The 24,030-nt window shown below is 42.2% G+C and overlaps 1 protein-coding gene across 2 annotated transcripts in view; it reads right to left on the bottom strand.

Annotated features, from left to right (window-relative positions):
- Positions 1–24,030, bottom strand: part of ADGRL1 (adhesion G protein-coupled receptor L1) — a 465,551-nt gene that overhangs the window by 134,118 nt on the left and 307,403 nt on the right. For both annotated transcript variants that reach the window (XM_069766790.1, XM_069766789.1), the window contains exon 3: positions 8,393–8,606. In XM_069766790.1, the coding sequence (XP_069622891.1) occupies positions 8,393–8,606 (214 nt within the window). The remainder of the gene's footprint in view (positions 1–8,392; positions 8,607–24,030) is intronic.

The following is a 24,030-nucleotide window of genomic DNA, read 5'->3' as shown; positions in this document are numbered from 1 at the left end:
GCCCCATAGGCCATCAAAGGTACGAATGTTTTCCAATAAATCCACGGATATAACTCATACGCAAAAAACGGAAGTCAGAATGAGGTCTAAAGGTGCATCTACAGAGGCTGATAATCAGTGAACGTCCTTAACAGCCCATGCAAACTTGCTGATGATCACCAAGACCCTTGTGTATGGGATGATTAGATCATTTATGTCCCGGCATAATAAAAATCGTTATCGGCAGCACATTGCCTCATGTAAACAGGAGTTGTGCTGCCGAATACTTGTACTGTGTTGGGAGAGAACGATCATGTTACCAATCTATCTTGTACAGGTCCTTCTCAAAAAATTAGCATATAGTGTTAAATTTCATTATTTACCATAATGTAATGATTACAATTAAACTTTCATATATTATAGATTCATTATCCACCAACTGAAATTTGTCACGTCTTTTATTGTTTTAATACTGATGATTTTGGCATACAACTCCTGATAACCCAAAAAACCTGTCTCAATAAATTAGCATATTTCACCCATCCAATCAAATAAAAGTGTTTTTTAATAACAAACAAAAAAACCATCAAATAATAATGTTCAGTTATGCACTCAATACTTGGTCGGGAATCCTTTGGCAGAAATGACTGCTTCAATGCGGCGTGGCATGGAGGCAATCAGCCTGTGACACTGCTGAGATGTTATGGAGGCCCAGGATGCTTCAATAGCGGCCTTAAGCTCATCCAGAGTGTTGGGTCTTGCGTCTCTCAACTTTCTCTTCACAATATCCCACAGATTCTCTATGGGGTTCAGGTCAGGAGAGTTGGCAGGCCAATTGAGCACAGTAATACCATGGTCAGTAAACCATTTACCAGTGGTTTTGGCACTGTGAGCAGGTGCCAGGTCGTGCTGAAAAATGAAATCTTCATCTCCATAAAGCATTTCAGCCGATGGATGCATGAAGTGCTCCAAAATCTCCTGATAGCAAGCTGCATTGACCCTGCCCTTGATGAAACACAGTGGACCAACACCAGCAGCTGACATGGCACCCCACACCATCACTGACTGTGGGTACTTGACACTGGACTTCAGGCATTTTGGCATTTCCTTCTCCCCAGTCTTCCTCCAGACTCTGGCACCTTGATTTCCGAATGACATGCAAAATTTGCTTTCATCAGAAAAAAGTACTTGGGACCACTTAGCAACAGTCCAGTGCTGCTTCTCTGTAGCCCATTTCGGCACCTGTAGCCCATTTCCTGCACACGTCTGTGCACGGTGGCTCTGGATGTTTCCACACCAGACTCAGTCCACTGCTTCCTCAGGTTCCCCAAGGTCTGGAATCGGTCCTTCTCCACAATCTTCCTCAGGGTCCGGTCTCCTCTTCTCGTTGTACAGCGTTTTCTGCCACATTGTTTCCTTCCAACAGACTTACCATTGAGGTGCCTTGATACAGCACTCTGGGAACAGCCTATTTGTTGAGAAATTTCTTTCTGGGTCTTACCCTCTTGCTTGAGGGTGTCAATGATGGCCTTCTTGACATCTGTCAGGTCGCTAGTCTTACCCATGATGGGGGTTTTGAGTAATGAACCAGGCAGGGAGTTTATAAAAGCCTCAGGTATCTTTTGCATGTGTTTAGAGTTAATTAGTTGATTCAGAAGATTAGGGTAATAGGTCGTTTAGAGAACCTTTTCTTGATATGCTAATTTATTGAGACAGGTTTTTTGGGTTATCAGGAGTTGTATGCCAAAATCATCAGTATTAAAACAATAAAAGACGTGACAAATTTCAGTTGGTGGATAATGAATCTATAATATATGAAAGTTTAATTGTAATCATTACATTATGGTAAATAATGAAATTTAACACTATATGCTAATTTTTTGAGAAGGACCTGTATATGTTTAATCGGTCCTCATTAACGAGCCTGGATCAACCAGTGTAAATTTGTCATTCCCAGCAGTCAAACAACAAATCTCAAAGTATATGACAGGAGGCAGGAATAATTCATTTCATAAACCCCCCCATATTGTTCATCATTGTAAATGGACGTAACTCAGCCAACTGAATACTGGCCCATGTATACATCCCGGGGATCACTCGATGAACCGTTTACTCGCCCACGTGTACATCCCGGGGATCACTCAATAAACCGTTTACTCGCCCATGTGTACATACAGGCAATCACTCGATAAACTGTTTACTGGCCCATCTACACATGTCGAGGATCTGTCAACCAACCGAATACAGGCCCATGCATAACATCCTGGGGATCACTCGATAAACCGTTTACTCGCCCATGTGTACATGACGGGGATCATTGTATAAACCATTTACAGGCCCATGTGTACATACTAGCAATCACTCGATAAACTGTTTACTGGCCCATTTTTTACATGTTGGGGATCTCTTGACCAACCGATTACTGGCCCATGTGTACTTGCCGCGGATCACTTGGTAAACCAACAACTGGCCCATGTGTACATGCTGGGGATCACTCGACAAACTGATAACTGGCCCATGTGTACATGCTGGGGATCACTCAAGACAACGATTACTGGCCCATGAGTACATGCCGGGGATGACTTGAGAAACCATTTATTGGTCCATGTGTACATACCGGGGATAACTCTAGAAACCGTTTATTGGCCCATGTGTTCATGCTAGTTTTCGCTAAACACACCGATAAATGGGCCATGAGTACATGCCGGGGATTAGTCGGCCAACTGGTTACTGGCCCAGTTGTACATGCCAGTGATTACTTGAGATACCATTTATTGGCCCATGTGTTCATGCTGGGGATCACTCGACCAACCTATAACTGGTCAATGTGTATATGCCGGGGATCACTCGACAAGCAAGCAAAGAAGTTTGTTCGATGATTGGATCGTTTCTCCCGGCATAAAAATCATCATTATCGCAACAGCTCGGCTTTGCACCACCAGCACCATCCAAGTCGAAATGAATAAGGCTCATCCCTATAAATTATTCTTTGAGCCGCAGAGCATTGTACCACTAAGCCCGAGTTCAGTCAGGGAATCGGCAGAGCGTTGCACCACCAACACTATAAACCAGCCCTCTTTTTTCATGGAGAGACCTGCAGAACATTGACCCATTCATCTGACCTTTTTGAAGATTTGTACTTTGAGAGAACTGACGACTTTCCTTATCGAGGCTGCAGAACATTGCAGCAACAATTTTTTTTTAAACACACATTCAACAGTAAAATTTTTTTAATTAACTCTTATGTGTCTAATTTGCCCTTAAATTATTAGAGAAAAAGTATCACACCCCCCCCCCCCGATGGCAATTAAGCTGGATCAAAATGTAATCAAGAATTACAGAGCACTAAATTGCCGAGAAAACAATGAGCCGTGCAGACTATTGCACCCTTTTCTTTGCGATTTAGTGCATGTTACCCTATATTTTGATCAGATCTCTGCAGATCATTGCTCTTGTACCTTTGTGATCCCTCCTCCAGAGCCTTTCACGTCTGTAATGGAAAATCATAGTCACAACCCGAAGTACAGGATTACAAAACATAACAGCAGCCCCGCGCCGCGTCTCTAAGCTGCAGATCATCTCAATTTGCTTTCTCTGCTGCAAAACATCTGTATAACATCACATCAACAAGCTATTTTTGCCAGTGTCCCATACAGCATAATAATCCCTAACCACCCGCACTTCCCCGAGACTCGCACAAACTATTATCCTGTATCGGAGAGACACAGAATTCAATACGACTTAACCCCACATGTGCCAGACGTACCGAACAGGGATAACATTTCATTGTCTCGATACGTCCACCTGTGGAACTTTCCTATAGTACATGTGCAGAGTATCACATCCGTTATGGACGCTCTGTCCGCAGATGATTGTACCACACTATCATTAGCTTTACCATAAAGAGAGCATCACTTTCCTTCACCAATGTAATATCTGAGCCCCACAAATCCCATACATACCCATCATGTACCTATAACTAACAATGGCAATCTTACCTACATACCCATATGTATGATCAGAAAATCACCTTTTTGTTTATTGTAAAAAAAAAATTGTGCTAAATATATACTTAAAAAAATCCTCTTAATATATTGCAGTCATCATATTATATAGCACTGTGTTCTTACAATTGCTCATTTTGCCTTTCTACCCAGATAATTCTTCTCTTTTCCATTAGGTCTATGACATTGCGTGATTAAAAACTGATTAGCTGAATCCTTCTAAGCTCTATGTAGAAACAGGAGGTCAATTTTCCGTGTGTGAGTCATAAGTCACTGCAAAAGTCTGTGGCAGGAGGGAGCAGCTGGGTCAGGAGGTGAAAAGGAGAATGATAAATGCAGGGACAAGAGACTTCCTGTTTCTACATAGAGCAGAGAAAAGAGAAGAATTAACTGGATAGAAAGGCAAAACAAGCAATTGTAAATACACTGTGCTATATAATATGACTGCAATATATTAAGAGGATAAAACTTTGATAGGAGTGATTGTTTAAGCTACCAGCTTACTGCTGGAAGGCTGCCAGATGTACAGTAGCTTTGTGCTTCCCTGCTTTAGGTCTATGGTTTCCGCCCCTGTGTTGCATTTGTGTTTTCTGGTTTTGACCTAGGCTTGTTTATTGATGCTTCTCCTGCCTGACCGTTTTGTACCTTTGCTGTCCTCCGAGTTTTGACCTTGCTTCCTGACTGTCCTTCTTGCCAGTTTGCGCCACTGAACACCAGCTGACTCTATGGGCCTAACCTAAGTGCCCCTGTCTAAGTCCAGATCCCTGTATAGTGGAAAAAAAGTGCAAAGGTCAGGGCAACTACAGGGCTCTGGGAAACGGAGTAGCTTGCACCAAGCCTGTTTGTGGTAACCATTTTAGAGCTGCCAAGCGATCACTGACATGGCCACCTTACAATACAAATCTGTACTTAAAAAATATAGAGAACTTGTAATTTCCACACTGGCTACTGGAGCATTTCTAGACTCATAGTTCCTGTCCTTTCAGAAAGAGTTTTCAGCACTCTCATTATCATTACAGGCAGGATTACAAATGACAGACAGCACCTTTATACACAGCTGATAACACAGGATCCACCCTTCACAATAGGTGATGTCGCACCTACCCTTCTCCTCTTCCCTTCATAATGACCTTAGCACACACTCATTAGATGCATCAATACAAAACAGAGGGTCAGAGTTAGTCTATTGCTGCTAATGTGTATTTCCAAAATAACAGGAAGTTGGAGTCTAAAATGTCCCCAGTGGCCAATGTGAAATATGCAAGATTTCATATCTTTATTTTTACTACAAATTATGATGTAAAACTAAAAAAAAAACCTCTCAGTGTGCACTGACCCTAAAAGCGGGTGGCATCGGATTTCGTTCACAGACCTATAGACTTGCATTGACGATTTTGATTCGATTCTCAGATCAATATTGGACACGTCTCCGCGATTTTCCGCAGACGTCTTGGTCTACAAAAATCATGGACATGTGAATGGCCCCATAGACTATCACGGGAATGAGAGCTATCCATGAAAAACACAGATAGCACAAGTACGCGAACATCGGACGTATGAATGAGCCCTTAGATGCCCTGCTTCTTCACATATAAAGTGCAGCCTTCAAACCTCTCAAGTTTGCTCTGGCTGGGCGGTCATGCCACTTTCCCACCATCTTGAACCACAAATCCTGTGATCCATTTTTTGTCTCTTAATCTGTAGATTTCTCGTTTCAGCCTCCAGAAGTCTGGCTTTCTCCAAAACTTCCATTGGAGATGTTATATCGGCCATTTTGGTTTGTCACCCATGTTTACCAGACACATATAAATCTATTGCAACTTGATAGAAGTTGACAACTCCGGAGCCGCCATTTTCCGAGGATAATGCTCTTTATTACAGCCGCCGCAGTGCCGTGAAGGTTGGATCGAGTTACATGCTTATTGTAGGAATTCCAAGCAATTTCCAAGGAACTGCACACACAAGCTATTTGCAAGAAATTATCCGCCTATGTAAATTATACATCAGCCTTGGTATTGTTCAATCTGAAGAGGGACCTTCAAGGTGACAAATGGTAGATTGCTATTATAACATGGAAGCACGCTTTGTTAGAGAGGCCATTTCTGTAGATAACATACAATTTTCTTATATTCAATGACTTCTGACGCTAGAAGCATTTGCCAAAGAAGTATATACATAATAAACAGGAAACTGGAGAAGACATCAGAACCTCACGTGTGAACTAGACCCAAGGCTACATCTACCTAAGGCACTGTGCCTATTACGAGTGCATTGTCACCACCAGGATATAAAAGGGTTGCATCTACCTAAGGCGCTGTTCCCCTTACGAATGTGTTGTCACCACCAGGATATAAAAGGGTTGCATCAACCTAAGGCACTGTGCCCATTACGAGTGCATTGTCACCACCAGGATGTAAAAGGGTTGCATTTACCTAAGGTGCTGTGACCAAAGGCTACATCTACCTAAAGCACTGTGCCCATTACCAATGCATTGTCACCACCAGGATATAAAAGGGTTGCATCTACCTAAGGTGCTGTGACCAAAGGCTACATCTACCTAAGACACTGTGCCCATTACCAATGAATTGTCACTGCCAGGATATAAAAGGGTTGCATCCACCTAAGGCACTGTGCCCATTACGAATGTATTGTCACCACCAGGATATAAAAAGGTTGCATCTACCTAAGGTGCTGTGACCAAAGGCTACATCTGTTATGAACAGGTAATTCAGAACCACAATGGACATTGAAGTTCAGAGCACACAAAGTGACCTGACAAATACCAAAAACAAGGACGAGCTCTGAGACGTGGGAACTCTGCTGACCGCAATCCCTAATCCTAACACACCACACTAGAGGTAGCTGTGGATTGCGCCTAACGCTCCCTATGCAACTCGGCACAGCCTGAGAAACTAACTAGCCCTGAAGATAGAAAAATAAGCCTACCTTGCCTCAGAGAAATTCCCCAAAGGAAAAGGCAGCCCCCCACATATAATGACTGTGAGTAAGATGAAAATACAAACACAGAGATGAAATAGATTTAGCAAAGTGAGGCCCGACTTACTGAATAGACTGAGGATAGGAAAGATAGCTTTGCGGTCAACACAAAAACCTACAAACAACCACGCAGAGGGGCAAAAAGACCCTCCACACCGACTAACGGTACGGAGGTGCTCCCTCTGCGTCTCAGAGCTTCCAGCAAGCAAGAAAAACCAATATAGCAAGCTGGACAGAAAAAATAGCAAACAAAAAATAACACAAGCAAAACTTAGCTTATGCAGGATAGACAGGCCACAGGAACGATCCAGGAGGAAGCAAGACCAATACTAGAACATTGACTGGAGGCCAGGATCAAAGCACCAGGTGGAGTTAAATAGAGCAGCACCTAACGACTTAACCTCATCACCTGAGGAAGGAAACTCAGAAGCCGCAGTACCACTCTCATCCACAGGAGGGAGCTTGGCCACAGAATTCACAACATACATCTACCTAAAGCACTGTGCCCATTACCAATGCATTGCTACCACCAGGATATAACAGGGTTGCATCCACCTAAGGTGCTATGCCCATTACGAGTGCATTGTCACCACCAGGATATAAAAGGGTTGCATCTACCTAAGGTCCTGTGACCAAAGGCTGCATCTACCTAAGGCACTATGCCCATTACCAATGCATTGTCACTGCCAGGATATAAAAGGGTTGCATGTACCTAAGGTGCTGTGCCTTTTATGAGTGCATTGTCACCACAAGGATATAAAAGGGTTGCATTTAGCTAAGGCACTGTGCCCATTACGAGTGCATTGTCACCACCAGGATATAAAAGGGTTGCATTTACCTAAGGTGCTGTGACCAAAGGCTACATCTTCTTAAGGCGCTGTGCCCATTACGAGTGCATTGTCACCACCAGGATATAAAAGGGTTGCATTTACCTAAGGTGCTGTGACCAAAGGCTACATCTTCTTAAGGCGCTGTGCCCATTACGAGTGCATTGTCACCACCAGGATATAAGAGGGTTGCATCTACCTAAGGTGCTGTGACCAAAGGCTACATCTTCTTAAGGCGCTGTGCCCATTACGAGTGCATTGTCACCACCAGGATATAAAAGGGTTGCATCTACCTAAGGTGCTGTGACCAAAGGCTACATCTACCTAAAGCACTGTGCCCATTACCAATGCATTGTCACTACTAGGATATAAAAGAGTTGCATTTACCTAAGGTGCTGTGCCAAAGGCTACATCTACCTAAGGTGCTGTGCCCATTGCCAATGCATTGTCACCACCAAGATATAATAGGGTTGCATCTACCGGCACATAGGAGTGACAAAAGATGTATGATCCCACCCAATGAGCCATCTGGTCCCACCATGTCCCTACGTATAGGCACGTACAGAGAACGATAACAACGCCCACCTCTGTGACATGATCTTGAAGGCATCTGGCAGGTAACACTGCACGTTCTCCATCTGGAAGGGGTCAGCGTCGCAGATCTTATCATCCGTACGCCCATAGTTTGCGTTTTCCACCATGATGACATCACTGCCCGGGCACCGTAGCTCAATGGGATATCCTTCACATGCCAACTCTCGACGCATCAGTCCAAATGGAAGAGCCGCTCGACTCAAGCCTGGTGGAAAAAAATCAAAACGCGTTAGTGACCTGATGCAAACAAATGAAAGCAGTGATGGGGTGGATAATTAAAGTTCTCGCTCCTGTAGAGGAATGAGGTGTGCATAGGGTTTAGTGAGTTTGGTAAAGTTGTGTCCATGACAGTACAAATATCTTTAATATACATTTTTATAATATACATGAAGCAACTCAAGTGAAAAATAAAAAATATAATGTGATTTTGAATTCTTGAAAGTTCAACTATGTTCGATGCAGATTTCTCCTTCCTAACATGAAGAGGTTGTCATTATTGTCCATGCTACAAATCCTGTGGAGCTGCTGACCCTCAATGTTTCTGCTTCTTCACATTGCACTTGCCCGTCCTTCACAATCTGTTCGTTCAATCCATTGACCTAGTTGTTTCAGGGCAGAGGCTGCTGTGATCACAGGACCTTACTATTAAGCAAGTTTCTTCTAAAGGCAAAAAGACAGCTAATTCCATATTTAAATAACATTGTTAACGTGATCCTATCAGGACAGTTTTACCACCGAATCTATTGGTATGGCCATATTTGTAAGTTATACATGTTTGTAGTAGATGATTTCAGTAAGAGAAGCTTTAGGATTTTGGAATTTCAACAGCGGCTCCTTTTGTTCGGCAAGGAGATCAGCCATTATCAAAGGTATGGCAGTAACTTTTTCATAGAGAACTCGGGAGTGATAGGAAGCAAGCATTAATATGTATAGGAAAGTCAAGAGAGACCGCTGTTGGCCAGAAGATCGATCAGCCGACAGTTAACCAGTCTACCAGTTCTCTGAATGCTGAGCTGCTTTCTGTGTACACTGTGCGTAGCCAGAAAGCTGCCAATCAGTGGTGGGGCGGGGTTGGACTACCTAACAGCAGGTCAAGTAGTCCTATAGTGATAATTTTCTACTGATAAAACAATGATTTTTATAAAAACGACACTAAGTAGCCCAGCGAGTGACACATCTCTGGAAATAGAGCCTTTGCAAAAACTTGGTGACAGATTCCCTTTAATGTAAAACCATATCAAGCAGAAACAATTAGGCTCCTATTGGAAGCACCAGATATTTTTACATATGTAATGCTGGACGGGAGAATTGTCTGTTGTATTAGACACCCCAAATTAGCATTCTGATAGGTCAGAAAAATTAGGAAGAGCCCAGAATATATCCAGTCCAGATGGTGCAGTTCTGAACTATTAGTGTTGGCTTTTTACAGTCATTTTGATCTATTACTGCTCTTTAAGAAGCACTCATTTCTAGTGGTAAATCCCTACAGTAGGACGGAGATATTAGTGTGCAGGGCCATTAATAATGCAGGGATTAGTCATTCCAAATGCCGCAGGTAGAAACCGGCCATAAGGAGAGCTAACGTCAAGCTATCTGTCCATCAGCTATCGATCCATCTTATATCTATCACCTATCTATTCTATATCCATCCATCTGATGCTCATCTAGTCAATATCTTATATATATATATATTAGGTAGATAGCTTATATATACCGTACATAGGTGATTATGGCAGGTAGAAGGCGGCTCACAGGAATCTCATCCAGACTGCAGCCCTGACAATCAATTGCTACTGTCTATTTACCTTATTACTATCAAATCTATCTAATATCCATCAAGCCAATGTCCATCCATCCATCGTTTCTCTATACCTATCTATCAAAATTCTACACATTTATCCATCTTCTATCAATCTCACATCTATCTATCTATCTATCTATCTATCTATCTATCTATCTATCTATCTATCTATCTATCCAACCAACCATCTAACATGTCTACATTTATCTATCCATACATCCAACCAACCATCTAACATGTCTACATTTATCTATCCATCTATCCAACCAACCATCTAACATATCTATATCTATCTATCCATCCATCCATCCAACCATCTAACATATCTATCTATCTATCCATCCATCCAACCATCTAACATATCTATCTATCTATCTATCTATCTATCTATCTATCTATCTATCTATCTATCTATCTATCTATCTATCTATCTATCTATCCATCCAACCAACCATCTAACATATCTATCTATCTATCCATCCAACCAACCATCTAACATATCTATATCTATCTATCCATCCATCCATCCATCTAACATATCTATATCTATCTATCCATCCATCCAACCAACCATCTAACATATCTATATCTATCTATCCATCCATCCATCCAACCATCTAACATATCTATATCTATCTATCTATCCATCCATCCAACCAACCATCAAACATATCTATATCTATCCATATATCCAACCATCTAACATATCTATATCTATCTATCCATCCATCCAACCATCTAACATATCTATCTATCTATCTATCCATCCATCCAACCATCTAACATATCTATCTATCTATCCATCCAACCAACCATCTAACATATCTATATCTATCTATCCATCCATCCAACCAACCATCTAACATATCTATATCTATCTATCCATCCATCCAACCAACCATCTAACATATCTATATCTATCTATCCATCCATCCAACCAACCATCTAACATATCTATATCTATCTATCCATCCATCCAACCATCTAACATATCTATATCTATCTATCCATCCATCCAACCAACCATCTAACATATCTATATCTATCTATCCATCCATCCAACCAACCATCTAACATATCTATATCTATCTATCCATCCATCCAACATATCTATATCTATCTATCCATCCATCCAACCAACCATCTAACATATCTATATCTATCTATCCATTCATCCATCCAACCATGTAACATATCTATATCTATCTATCTATCCATCCATCCAAGCAACCATCAAACATATCTATATCTATCTATCCATATATCCAACCATCTAACATATCTATATCTATCTATCCAACCAGCCAACCAACCATCTAACATATCTATATCTATCTATCCATCCATTCAACCAACCATCTAACATATCTATATCTATCTATCCATCCATCCAACCATCTAACATATCTATATATCCAACCAACCAGCTAACATATCTATATCTATCTATCTATCTATCTATCTATCTATCTATCTATCTATCTATCCATCCATCGAACCATCTAACATATCTATATCTATCTATCCATCCATCCAACCATCTAACATATCTATATCTATCTATCCATCCATCCAAGCAACCATGTAACATATCTATATCTATCTATCCATTCATCCATCCAACCATGTAACATATCTATATCTATCTATCTATCCATCCATCCAAGCAACCATCAAACATATCTATATCTATCTATCCATATATCCAACCATCTAACATATCTATATCTATCTATCCAACCAGCCAACCAACCAACCATCTAACATATCTATATCTATCTATCCATCCATTCAACCAACCATCTAACATATCTATATCTATCTATCCATCCATCCAACCATCTAACATATCTATATATCCAACCAACCAGCTAACATATCTATATCTATCTATCTATCTATCCATCCATCGAACCATCTAACATATCTATATCTATCTATCCATCCATCCAACCATCTAACAAATCTATATCTATCTATCCATCCATCCAACCAACCATCTAACATATCTATATCTATCTATCCATATATCCAACCATCTAACATATCTATATCTATCTATCCAACCAGCCAACCAACCATCTAACATATCTATCTATCCATCCATCCAACCAACCAACCATCTAACATATCTATATCTATCTATCCATATATCCAACCATCTAACATATCTATATCTATCTATCTATCCAACCAGCCAACCAACCATCTAACATATCTATATCTATCTATCCATCCATCCAACCAACCATCTAACATATCTATATCTATCTATCCATCCATCCATCCAACCAACCATCTAACATATCTATATCTATCTATCCATATATCCAACCATCTAACATATCTATATCTATCTATCTATCCATCCATCGAACCATCTAACATATCTATATCTATCTATCTATCCATCCATCCAACCATCTAACATATCTATATCTATCCATCCATCCAACCAACCATCTAACATATCTATATCTATCTATCCATATATCCAACCATCTAACATATCTATATCTATCTATCCAACCAGCAAACCAACCAACCATCTAACATATCTATATCTATCTATCCATCCATCCAACCATCTAACATATCTATATCTATATATCCAACCAACCAGCTAACATATCTATATCTATCTATCTATCCATCCATCGAACCATCTAACATATCTATGTCCATCCATCCAACCAACCATCTAACATATCTATATCTATCTATCTATCCATCCATCCAACCAACCATCTAACATATCTATATCTATCTATCTATCCATCCATCCAACCAACCATCTAACATATCTATATCTATCTATCCATCCATCCAACCAACCATCTAACATATCTATATCTATCTATCCATCCAACCAACCAACCATCTAACATATCTATATCTATCTATCCATCCAACCAACCATCTCGTATATCTATATATCTGTGTGTCTATTTATCCAAGTACACATGATCTTATTATTAGATATTCCATCTATTGTATATGACGTGAAAACAGAGCGCGATTGTGTCAATACACATAAGAACATCCCCAAATCACTTGACAGTGATCAACCATTATTGTGTCGGTGTGGAACGGTTGCTGTACGACCTGTAGATATGCTGAGTACTGACATATGATAGATCTGATTAATATTGTCCTAGCTATTATCTGAAGTGATGGATGTCCTTTAAAGTGGAAGATCCATTGCTTCATCAGTCCTCGAGGTTTATCCAGTTCCAAGCCCATCCCTGATGATTTGTATGACATGTTTAGACTGGATATTCATGATTAGTTTTCTAGATGCTCGAGGAGTGCACTATATAACTGAAATAAAATATGCATTGGAGGTGGCCGAGTAAAATACTGCTGCTAATAAGAGATCATTGACATTCAGCTGGAGAGCTGGTGGATGATGTTACATAGTGAGAAGAACCGCCATGAAGAGAATAAATGGGGTTCTCCAATACGGAAATATAAGCAGGTTACCTGATTGACTATCCCCTTTAATGACTTGGGTAACCATGTGCTAAATATTACCATCTTTATCTTACAGACTGATCATCATCTGTCAGATATGTACTGATCAAGAATATGTCCTTATTTAAAGAAGGAACCATTGGGTTAGGACAATCCTTTAAAGTACAAAGTCACTGAGATAAACTCCATTCATCTCCTGGTTAATTACACATTCTCCCAAGGTAATGGGGGAAAAAAAGGAGAAAATCAGCTCACCTTCCAGGAGGACAATCCAGTGTGAAAACCACTTGAATTCACAGAGGAACCCTGGTAGACCTTGTTTGGTCAAGGAGTGGTGCCGGGAGTGTAGGAACTCACCAGGCTGGAATCCAAGTCAGAAGTAGAAGAGAAGGTCAATGAGGACCGAGCTCCAGCACCAATGAAAAAATGTTAAAAAATAACTTTTCCTGGGCAATTAAAAACATGGTGAGAAAAAGCAAAAATATAGAATAAGATGGAGCATCCATAAGCTCATACGTTTTGGGTTAGAAACCCTTATTATTCTGATCCATTTCTGACTGGGGAAAAAAGCAGATCTCCCATACTCCTGCAAATTTCCATGAAGCCTTACGAAACCTCATGTAAAGCATTGTACCCTGCTGTGTGTGGCACCAGCATGCTTCGATATCCTGGAGCACATTCTTGAGCATGACACGAAGGGGTGTGGACTGTAAGATGGCTCCGGTTATTAACCACTTTCCAACATGTGGCGTAATAGTACAGCCATCTCAGACTTTGGTGCAGGCTCCGGCTCTGAGCCCGCACCTTTCCAGGCACATGACAGCTACAGTAGACCGTTTTTAGTATTAAAAAAAGAAAACATTTGCCTCAGACATTTCTTTATAAGCTGTAGAAAAATTCCATATATTAAATATCATCGCACATATCCATGGATAATCTTTCACAATTTTCACCCACAGTGTATCCCAGTCCAAAACTAGCTGGACTTCTAAGATGGAAAACATTCATATCTTCACCACGCTGAGACGCTGCATGGTGGATTGTGTGCCTACACGTCTAGGGGAAAGTCTCCTGAAATGTTGCACAGCGGTCATATGGATGTTTGCCATCTTACAAGTCCAACTAAATCATATTTTGGACTGTGACACACTGGGTAAATATAGTGAAAGTTTATTAAGCTATTGTATCTGGGTATGTGCATTGAATATTAAATATATGGAATGTATGAAACACTTATAGAATAAAAATATATTCTATAGAGCAGCACGGTGGCTCAGTGGTTAGCACTGCAGTCTTGCAGCACTGCGGTCCTGGGTTTAAATCCCTCGAAGGAGAACATCTGCAAGGAGATTGTATGTTCTCCTCGTGTTTGTGGGTTTTTTCTCTGGTTTCCTCCCACATTCAAAAGACATACTGATAGGGAATTCATTGTAAGCCCCAATGTGGACAGTGATGATGCCATCTGTAAAAAGCTACAGAATATGATGGCGCAAAGCTTAATAAATGCATAATAAATAAAGAGGACGGAGAGATACTGAGTTGAGGCAAAGTGGGTTGCATATTTTGAATTGAAGACCATTTTTCACCACAACCCTTGTGGTTCTCAACTATGTTTTTCTAGGTATACATATTCAGTAAATCATCATGGGCCTTTGTTACCAGCCATCTTCTTTACAAACCATTGTGACCCGATATGCATAGTCCTCGCAACTGTTAGAGGAACTTCATAGATCTAGTCAAGGTTTTGTAGCTTGAGTTGCACCAAGGGACCATTTAGGATCATTTGGAATACATCTGGTCTACAGAGGTCTTTCATTACACTGTGTGTAGAATTATTAGGCAATTTGTATTTTTGATGATTGAACTGTCCGTCAGTCCAAAAGGGTAATAAACCTGAAACCTAAATATTTAAGAAAGTAAAAGCGAGGTTTTGTCTTAGGAGAATATCTTTGGGTGCAGAATTATTGAGCAACTTTTAGTGTGCAGAAATATTATGTAACTAGTGATGGGCGAACCCCCCGATGATCGGGATCGGCGGGTTCATCTGAGTTTTTCTGTAAAGTTCGAGTTTGGGGCTGGAGATGACGCGACCTTGCGTCCGAACCCCGAGCTTGGACTTTACAGATATGGAATGGGGCTGGGGGGCTGTAAAAGAAAGCATAAAATTAATAATAAACATAATTATACTTACCTGTCCAGCGACACATCCTCCCGTCCTGCTGTCTCCCGGTCGCATCTGCTTCCAGGGCTGCTCATTACCTTCCGGCGGTATTCACTGCACTCGGCAGTCTTCGGCTTTTTACGGCAGTGTTCATGCGGTTACGTCAGCCTCCTCACCTCGGCCGTGTCTCTGAGCACTGAGCCCCTTGTACTTCTGTGTCTTGCTCAGTAGTGGTCGGTGTAAGCCTCCTCACCTCGGCCATGTCTCTGAGTACTGAACCCCTTGTACCTCTGTGTCTTGCTCAGTGGTAGTCAAGTGTCAGCCTCTTCACCTCGGCCATGTCTCTGAGTACTGAACCCCTTGTACTTCTGTGTATTGCTCAGTGGTAGTCGGGTGTCAGCCTCCTCACCTTGGCCATGTCTCTGAGCACTGAACCCCTTGTACTTCTGTGTCTTGCTCAGTGGTGGTCGGTGTCAGCCTCCTCACCTCGGCTGTGTCTCTGAGTACTGAACCCCTTGTACTTCTGTGTCTTGCTCAGTGGAGGTCGGTGTCAGCCTCCTCACCTCAGCCATGTCTCTGAGCACTGAACCCCTTGTACTTCTGTGTCTTGCTCAGTGGAGGTCAGTGTCAGCCTTCTCACCTCGGCCATGTCTCTGAGCACTGAACCCCTTGCACTTCTGTGTCTTGCTCAGTGGTGGTCGGGTGTCAGCCTCCTCACCTCAGCCATGTCTCTGAGCACTGAACACCTTGTACTTCTGGGCCTCCAGGGAGGTTGCAGATCTGGAAAAGGACAGCACTGGAGGATAATGGCTTCCTGGTGGCCTCACCTTTGATTCTTCACAAATTTGGGCAGGTAATGTGCTTTTTTTTTCCTCTCAACTAAACTTTTGCAATAAAAGTTTTTTCTGCAACAAAACTTTTGATGGTTGGTTCTGTGATCACCCTTATATCTTAGCTACTTCAAGAGTACTCTGTAAAAATTTTCCCAATTTTTTACTTCTCAGAGCCAGTTAAATCCTCTTTTTGGCCCATTTTGCCTGGGGAAAACAAGCTGCCTAATAATTTTGCACACCCTGATAAAGGCCGTTGTATACTTAGAACACAAACACACGTCACCTGATCTGCTCCATCCAATAAGCATTCACATTTATACAGCGCGGAATTGGAAAAACTGCATAAAAATGATAAGGTCAAAACACATCCTAGAGATGTAGATGCAGCGCCCCAGAGTCCTGGTCGTTGCAGTAATGTCGTTCTTCCACCAGGGGGAGCGATGTTACGTCTGATGGCACCAAAGGAGTTCACCCTGCCAGGTATCACAGCCACACACACTTCACCCACCGGCCACCAGGGGGAGCAAAAGGTTCTATCTATTAGGCCACTCCTCACACTTGGGTAAAACTGGGGTTTGGTTAGGAAGTCAGACAGTTGGAGGCAGAGACAGTTGGAGGCAGAGACAGAAGCTGACAGGAGGAGAGGAGGAGAGGAGCAATCCAAAAATCGAAACTTTATTTAAGCCATAAAACAGCAGACATCAACGTTTCGACCCTGTGGGTCTTTATCAAGCTTGATAAAGACCCACAGGGTCGAAACGTTGCTGTCTGCTGTTTTATGGCTTAAATAAAGTTTCGATTTTTGGATTACACCCGGATGGAGCGCTGTCACTTTTTTACTTTGGACTTCCTATGGTCCTAGTTGGTTCCCTGGACCTGGACGGGCGCTCCTGCCTGTGAAGTGCGGTTAGCCATCTTGTGTGTTTTAGGAGGAGAGGAGCAGACTGGGCTCGGCCCAGGAAAGGAAAAGAAGGACACGGAGCTGTGCCTGCAACCCATGCGGCAACCTCCTAAGAAAGGACAAGAAAGGAAGTGTGCCGTAGTGAGTGAGCACAGAAGTCGTAGCAACAGGAGTATAACACCAGTGGGAGACCAGCTAGAAGCAGGCTGCCTCCCACTGAGCGCAGAACCGGTGGCCGGAACACCAAGGGAGTAATAGACTCTACGCTTTACTTCAGAGACCGGCAGGACAGTCAATACCAAGTTGGCTGCCCGACCTAAGAACCTAAGCAGACAAGGTGGCAACGCGGAGGAGGGGCGACGCTAGGGTCCCTATAAAATAGCCTCAGGCCACCACCGTCATACGGGTTTGTCCTATCCATCTGGGGGACAGAGAGAAGAGTAACAACAGTGAGGACCCTATGGTAGCTAATGCAAGTAGGGACCTACTACGTTACTGTGCGCAAGGGGAAGGCTACTGATTTCCACCTGGAAAAGGGGACTCTGGAATTGCCATCAGACCGGCCGGACTCAGCCTACCCTGTCATCCGGCACCCTGGACTGTGGATGCTGAAGCCTTCAGTAAAGGTAAAGAGACTGCACCCATTGTTTCCTCGTTATTCACCGCGCCTTGCACCATCTACCATCAACATCTACACATCTGGGAAGCCCTGGGGATATACTTCACCTGTGGGAAGGTATACCATCTAGCTGCCATTCCATCACCCCAGCGGACCCCTAAGCAGCGTCGGTCACCCTGACCGAACACCACAGGTGGCGTCACGAACACTACCATCATCTACAAACTATTTGAACTCTATTTAATTTGGGCGCCCCTCATCTGGGGCCACGGTCCGGGTCTGGCCACTGTGACTTCCCAGCTGAGGGAACCGAAGGACCCGGTACCGAGTACACCATTGCCCTTACGTGGGGGCGCGCCGCATAGACATTGCATTTTCTGCCTGTAGTTTGCATAGATTGGAGAATACTTGCGGGATGACTAATGTCTTATTTGATGCCAATATTGGGTCTTACGTAGCCAAGTGCCCTTAGCCTTCTATTCCAATTGCTTTGTTCTGTGACTGGCCATGTCAGGTTCTATGTCACAATAATTACTATTGTACTTGCGACCAAATGGGTTTTAGTGATATTACTTCCTACAGCTATTTGCTACTTGGAAGTTAAAATTTCATTTACACTGTGTAATTTTCCATAGTTTTGATGCTTTGTATTTTTTTTATGCAGAGATGCACCTATTTTGCCTGTAAGTGTATAGACAGCGGCGCACTCTATTATATTTTTTTACGGTCCATTTGAGATGACACTTTGAGCAGCATGTGTACGTTTAGAAAAGTGAAAAGCCTCCCCTAAAGTACAACCAGTTATCACATTCCATCAGACATTTAATTACAAGCATTTTTGTTTGTCTCCTTGTATGACCCATTTGTTGTTATATTCCCATTAGAGGGGAAATCGTTCTTTACTTCAAATATGTTCATGTAATTGTCCCATATGCTGTATAATCAGTATCACTGACTGTTCTGACCGAGTTAAAAGAGTTGTCCATTTTACTGGCACCCCGTGTGAATAGCTGAAATCTGTGTTGCAAGTTATTAAATTCCCTGCAGCACCTCCAGAGGGGAAAAAAAGCATTACACGGTGCTCATTTTAAATTGTGTGCCAGGTCCTCCAGGAGAGGTGCCCTCCACCTCTTGAGGAGATGCCCGAACTGGAGGTTCAATTATAAAGGCTTTCTTAAACAGGCGACCCCCTGTAAAAGTATATTCCCATCCCAGTAAGTAAGCCATAGTCCAGGGGGTAACCAGGAATGCCTCTATGCAGAGAAAAAACTGTGAAGAGGGCAGAGTCCTAACGTATGATCACTGGTGGTCTGGGAAGTTGTCCTCTGCACTGGGTCATTCCTTGTTACCCTCTGAAATGTGGCTCCAGTGCTACCTCCTACCTATGAAACCTCCTACTCTCTAAAAGAGAAACTGGCTTATCTTTTGCCCAGAACAACCAATTTTTAAACAGCTCTCGTAAAAATTAAAGATCTACTGTGATTGGTTGCTGTCACTGTTCTCCTTTCTTTCAGTAGATCACCCACCTTATCTCCCTGCCAAACAATATTAGGATGTTGAAGTTCCAAAGGTGAAATCTTTTCTCCCCCAACATCACCTGTCAATGTGAGTTAGGAGGCCAATGTACAGACTATTCTGATGGCTGATACCGCCAATATCTGTGGGTACAGCCAACTTTAGTCGAACGTGTATGGGGTCTTTAGTCTCCATTCCTCAGTTCAGCCCAAAGCCACCTGAGGGATCCAAGACTACCAGCTAGGCCTTGTGCCATGTGCATTGAATTGAGACAGTGGCATTGCCCATTAACCTGGTGATCCCATAAGTGCTGGTTCTGGTGGCTCTAAGCCTCAAACTGCACCTATCACCTAGATATAAGTCTTATTAATTCTGCAAAAAAGTGTAGGACGTGGTTTACCCATACACAAGATGCCGTTATATACTGTAGCTAGGATAAGTCATCACATCCACATTAGTGGGGGCTTAAGTGTCAGGACCCCCACAATCCATAGAATAGAGGAGTTGCAGTGCTGGTTTACCACTGTGACAAGTTCACAATTTCGCCCACCGCCCAGGTCCGCTCCCATCACCTACTGTGCCGAAAACTGCAACACATCCTCCTCCCCCACCATGCCCCACCCTCCCACCACCATCCCCCCTCCCATCACCGTTCACTTTAATAGATCTGTAAAGTTGCCATATTGATATACGGCACTGCAGCCCTTTTCGTTTTCAAGATCAGTGGAGGGTCCTGGCCACCAGACCCCTACCGATCAGAAGGTTATGCTATAGCTTTTAATTATAACAAAATTTCTTTTATGTCTCTATACTCCAACATATCTACAGATTGCCCCCAAATGTTCATCACTTTGTCCAGGGAAAGACCTGGTGCAGCTATTTTGCCCTGGGGCAGGATTGGAGATGTGTGTGGGAAATATATTGGAAACGAGCTGAAGATCATGTTACCCCCGCGCACAATTTATATTCAGAGCCCAATAGGAATCAGGGTTATGTGATATTGTAGCAATCCATATTGATGTTCCATGAATTTTGCATGTGCCGAGCCTCAGCGTGAAACACTTTCCAGTGATATTAATAAATAATCAGTGATATATTATGTTATTCATTTACCGGCTGCCAATGAAATCCATGCACTCAGTGAGAACACACTAATGTATGTCCTTTGTATCCGCAGCTATAGTTTTTTTTTTTTTATTATTAAAAATACATGCCAGTGCTTTGTTTTAGAGGCGGCATCGTGATCTTTGTATTCCACCGTCATCTTATTTTACAATTACATGGAATTATTTATTTTTTTTTTTTACTATTTATTACCACATTTTAGCAGAGGTTGGTTCATCGGTTTCGAGACGTGTGGGGAAGAAGCTTAGCGAATACTTTTATCTACTTCTCTTGTCCTGACATTGCAGCAGTTCGTAGTGACCAAATGCCTCCAGCACCCGGCGATCTCTGTGCACGGCCGCACAGATGGGGTGCCATATATACAGAAAAGCAAATCGAGTTCAATAGTGCTACACTTTTAGGTTGTTCAGGATTAACGTATTGATGTCCTATCCTTAGGATAAGTGAAGGAGAAGGGTGGTAGATCCAGAGCACTGCCACTGCCGAAAGTGAGCCCAGGCAGTGAAGATAAAAAAAATCGTGTGTATTCTTTCAACGCATTTTGGAGTAGAATTTACTCCTTCTTCTACTACGAAACGCATTGCAAGAATAAACAATTTTTGTTTAACCCTCACCGCTTGGACTCCCTTTCGGCAGCGATACACCGCCTCTCTCTTTCCCATTTCTCCACATGTCCTCCACCCAACAGGTGTGAGCTAAGCGGCCAGAGCAGGAGCCTTACACTTGAATTAAATTTTTCCACGGAGTTGTGCCGAACACAACCTGCCCGATTGAGCGACCAATCTTCCAGTTTATCCTCATCTATAAGTAGCGGTATTACACGGGGATAGTCTCTTTTCTTCTCACTTCGTTATCCTTAGGATAGGCATCAATATCAGATCGGTGGAGGTCCAAAACACAAGACACAACCGATCAGATGTTACCCAGTGCCAAAAGTACACAGTGTAAGGAGCCCGAACAACGCAGCTCTGTGCACTGTGTAGTGGCTGTTATCAGGTATTGTAGCTCAACTCTTCTTAAAGTTGACGAAAGCTGTGTTGCTGTACCCGAGAACGGCCTCTACAATGATTTGATAGTGATGACCTATCCTAAGTAAAGTCCTAAACAACCAGTCTATGTCCCCATGGGAGCAGTATGACTGACACATAAATGGAACCCCAATATGACCATGTGCAAGAAACAAAAAAAATTCTTCAGACTAATAGACGTTAAAAAAGTACTAGTGCCTCTAAGTGTCCCAACCCAAGAGCCTCATAAACATGTAAAGATGAAGGAAACCGCAGCACTTGTTTCATGTAAATTCAACTAAGAAAAGTTTTATTCACAAAAAAAGACAACATTTCTGCCTACAAGTTGGGTTTCTTTCAAACCGCTTGACAAAGACCCAAAACCTGGGTTGAAACGTTGTGGTATATTTTGGTGAATAAAGCTTTTCAGAGCTGATTTCGTCCTACAATGAGTGCTGCAGTTTCTTTCTTCTTTAGCTGTATTCCTTAGACAAACCTTTTAGCAAGCAGTTAGGGAAAAGCAGAATAAAAGAAGGTAAATTAGATAAGAAATATATAAAGTTCGTTTTTGCAGAAATGGCACCACTCTTGCCAATAAGTTATGTTGCATGATTCAATGGAACGGGACTGAGCTGCTGTTAAAGCTCAGCAGGTGAGGTGTATCTTCTAAGCCTTAGGTCCGGGTGGGCACACAGGTCCCGGGTGTTTATGCAGGAAGGCATGTGGGCAGTCGAGGACAGTAAAGGATCAAGAGGAATCTGAGGATCAACAGGAGGGATGAAGTGGAACCCATCAAAGATGAATGAAAGAACAAGCACAAACAGCAAAATGGTGGAGCACACCAAACATAGGACTAGGAGTCTTCAACCCAAAAGATAGGTATGTATGTCAATAGGCCTTAAACAGGTCTAGGGAAATTATTTCATAGAGCCATTCCGGACGACCTGCAGGGAGTGGAGACTGGGGTACCTGAAACAGGTGTGTAACAGCTGCAATAGCAGATGCGGCCCAGGTGTAGAGCAGCGCAGGGTGGTAGCACTGGTCTTCTCTTGTGATTCCACGGCACGCTACATGAAAGACTGGGTCCTGGCTTGGCGTAAGTGTTCTGAGAGCTTTACGCCAGTGGAGTCCGCCAGTGGTTGATGGTGTTGGCAAGCGGTTTTAAAGTTCAATAAAGGAGGCTCCCGTTCTAAAACACAGTCTTTACTGAACGGTAACTTGGTAATGGTTATTTACAAGTGGTAGCGGGTACAAAGTCTTATGGGTGTTTCCTTTATAGAGAAAAGCGTTTTCGCATACATAAAGCAGTAAAATTAAAAATATAACTTGCCCCAGAAGTTTTAATCAGTCTACTGACTGTTCAACTGTTGGAAAGGAGAAATATTACATGGCACACATGTTTATTTCCTCCTGATCCTCTCCCATCTGACTTATGGGGAGTAGTGTTTACCCAAGTAGGTGATGCTAGAATTCTTGCTCCCATTTATAGACAGAAGGGTGGGATCAGGTTAATTCTGCAGCCAGTTGTCCTACGACCAGACAAAAGAATTTTGAGAAGGCAGCGGGGATATGTGCAATCTCCTTCACACAAAAAGGAAGTAGATATTGCTAAGGGTTTTATTATTTTTGTGTATTTTGTACATTAGTGTTTCTATAAGGCTATGTTCACACATTCAATATTTGATCATTATTTTTCAGCCGAAGCCAGAAGTGGAACAATCAGATGAAAAGTATAATACAAACTCATCACCGCCTATGAATCTATCACCCACTCCTGGTTTTGGCTTACAAATACTGATGTAAAATACTGACCAAGTACTGAACGTTTGAACATAGCCTAAAAGGTAAACTGTTAATGGACAATGGATGAATGCTACTCTGGATTTCAATAACGGCTGTCCAAAATACTATGTAGTTCTCATGGATTTATCTGTATGCTTTGGCTTTATTTCCAAAATTATAAAATGTTCTTCCCCATTGGGTGACCCTTGCTCCAGGTCTTGGACTATCTGAACACTTTTAAAAAGGCAATTTGTTTTTTTTTTTTTACATTTCAGGTTGAATGAAATTCTGATAAATGGAATAAGGTATTAAGTAATCAGGTACAATAAGAAGTTCCCTATGGAGATCCTTCAAGGATTGATCTCCGGGCTGAAGTACTTGATCATCGACTATTACTAAATGTGCACAATT

This window comes from Ranitomeya imitator, chromosome 4 (assembly GCF_032444005.1).
Source record: "Ranitomeya imitator isolate aRanImi1 chromosome 4, aRanImi1.pri, whole genome shotgun sequence".
Classification (NCBI taxonomy): Eukaryota; Metazoa; Chordata; class Amphibia; order Anura; family Dendrobatidae; genus Ranitomeya; species Ranitomeya imitator.
Note: the sequence above shows the minus strand (reverse complement) of the source record. Positions and strands in the feature narration are given on the sequence as shown.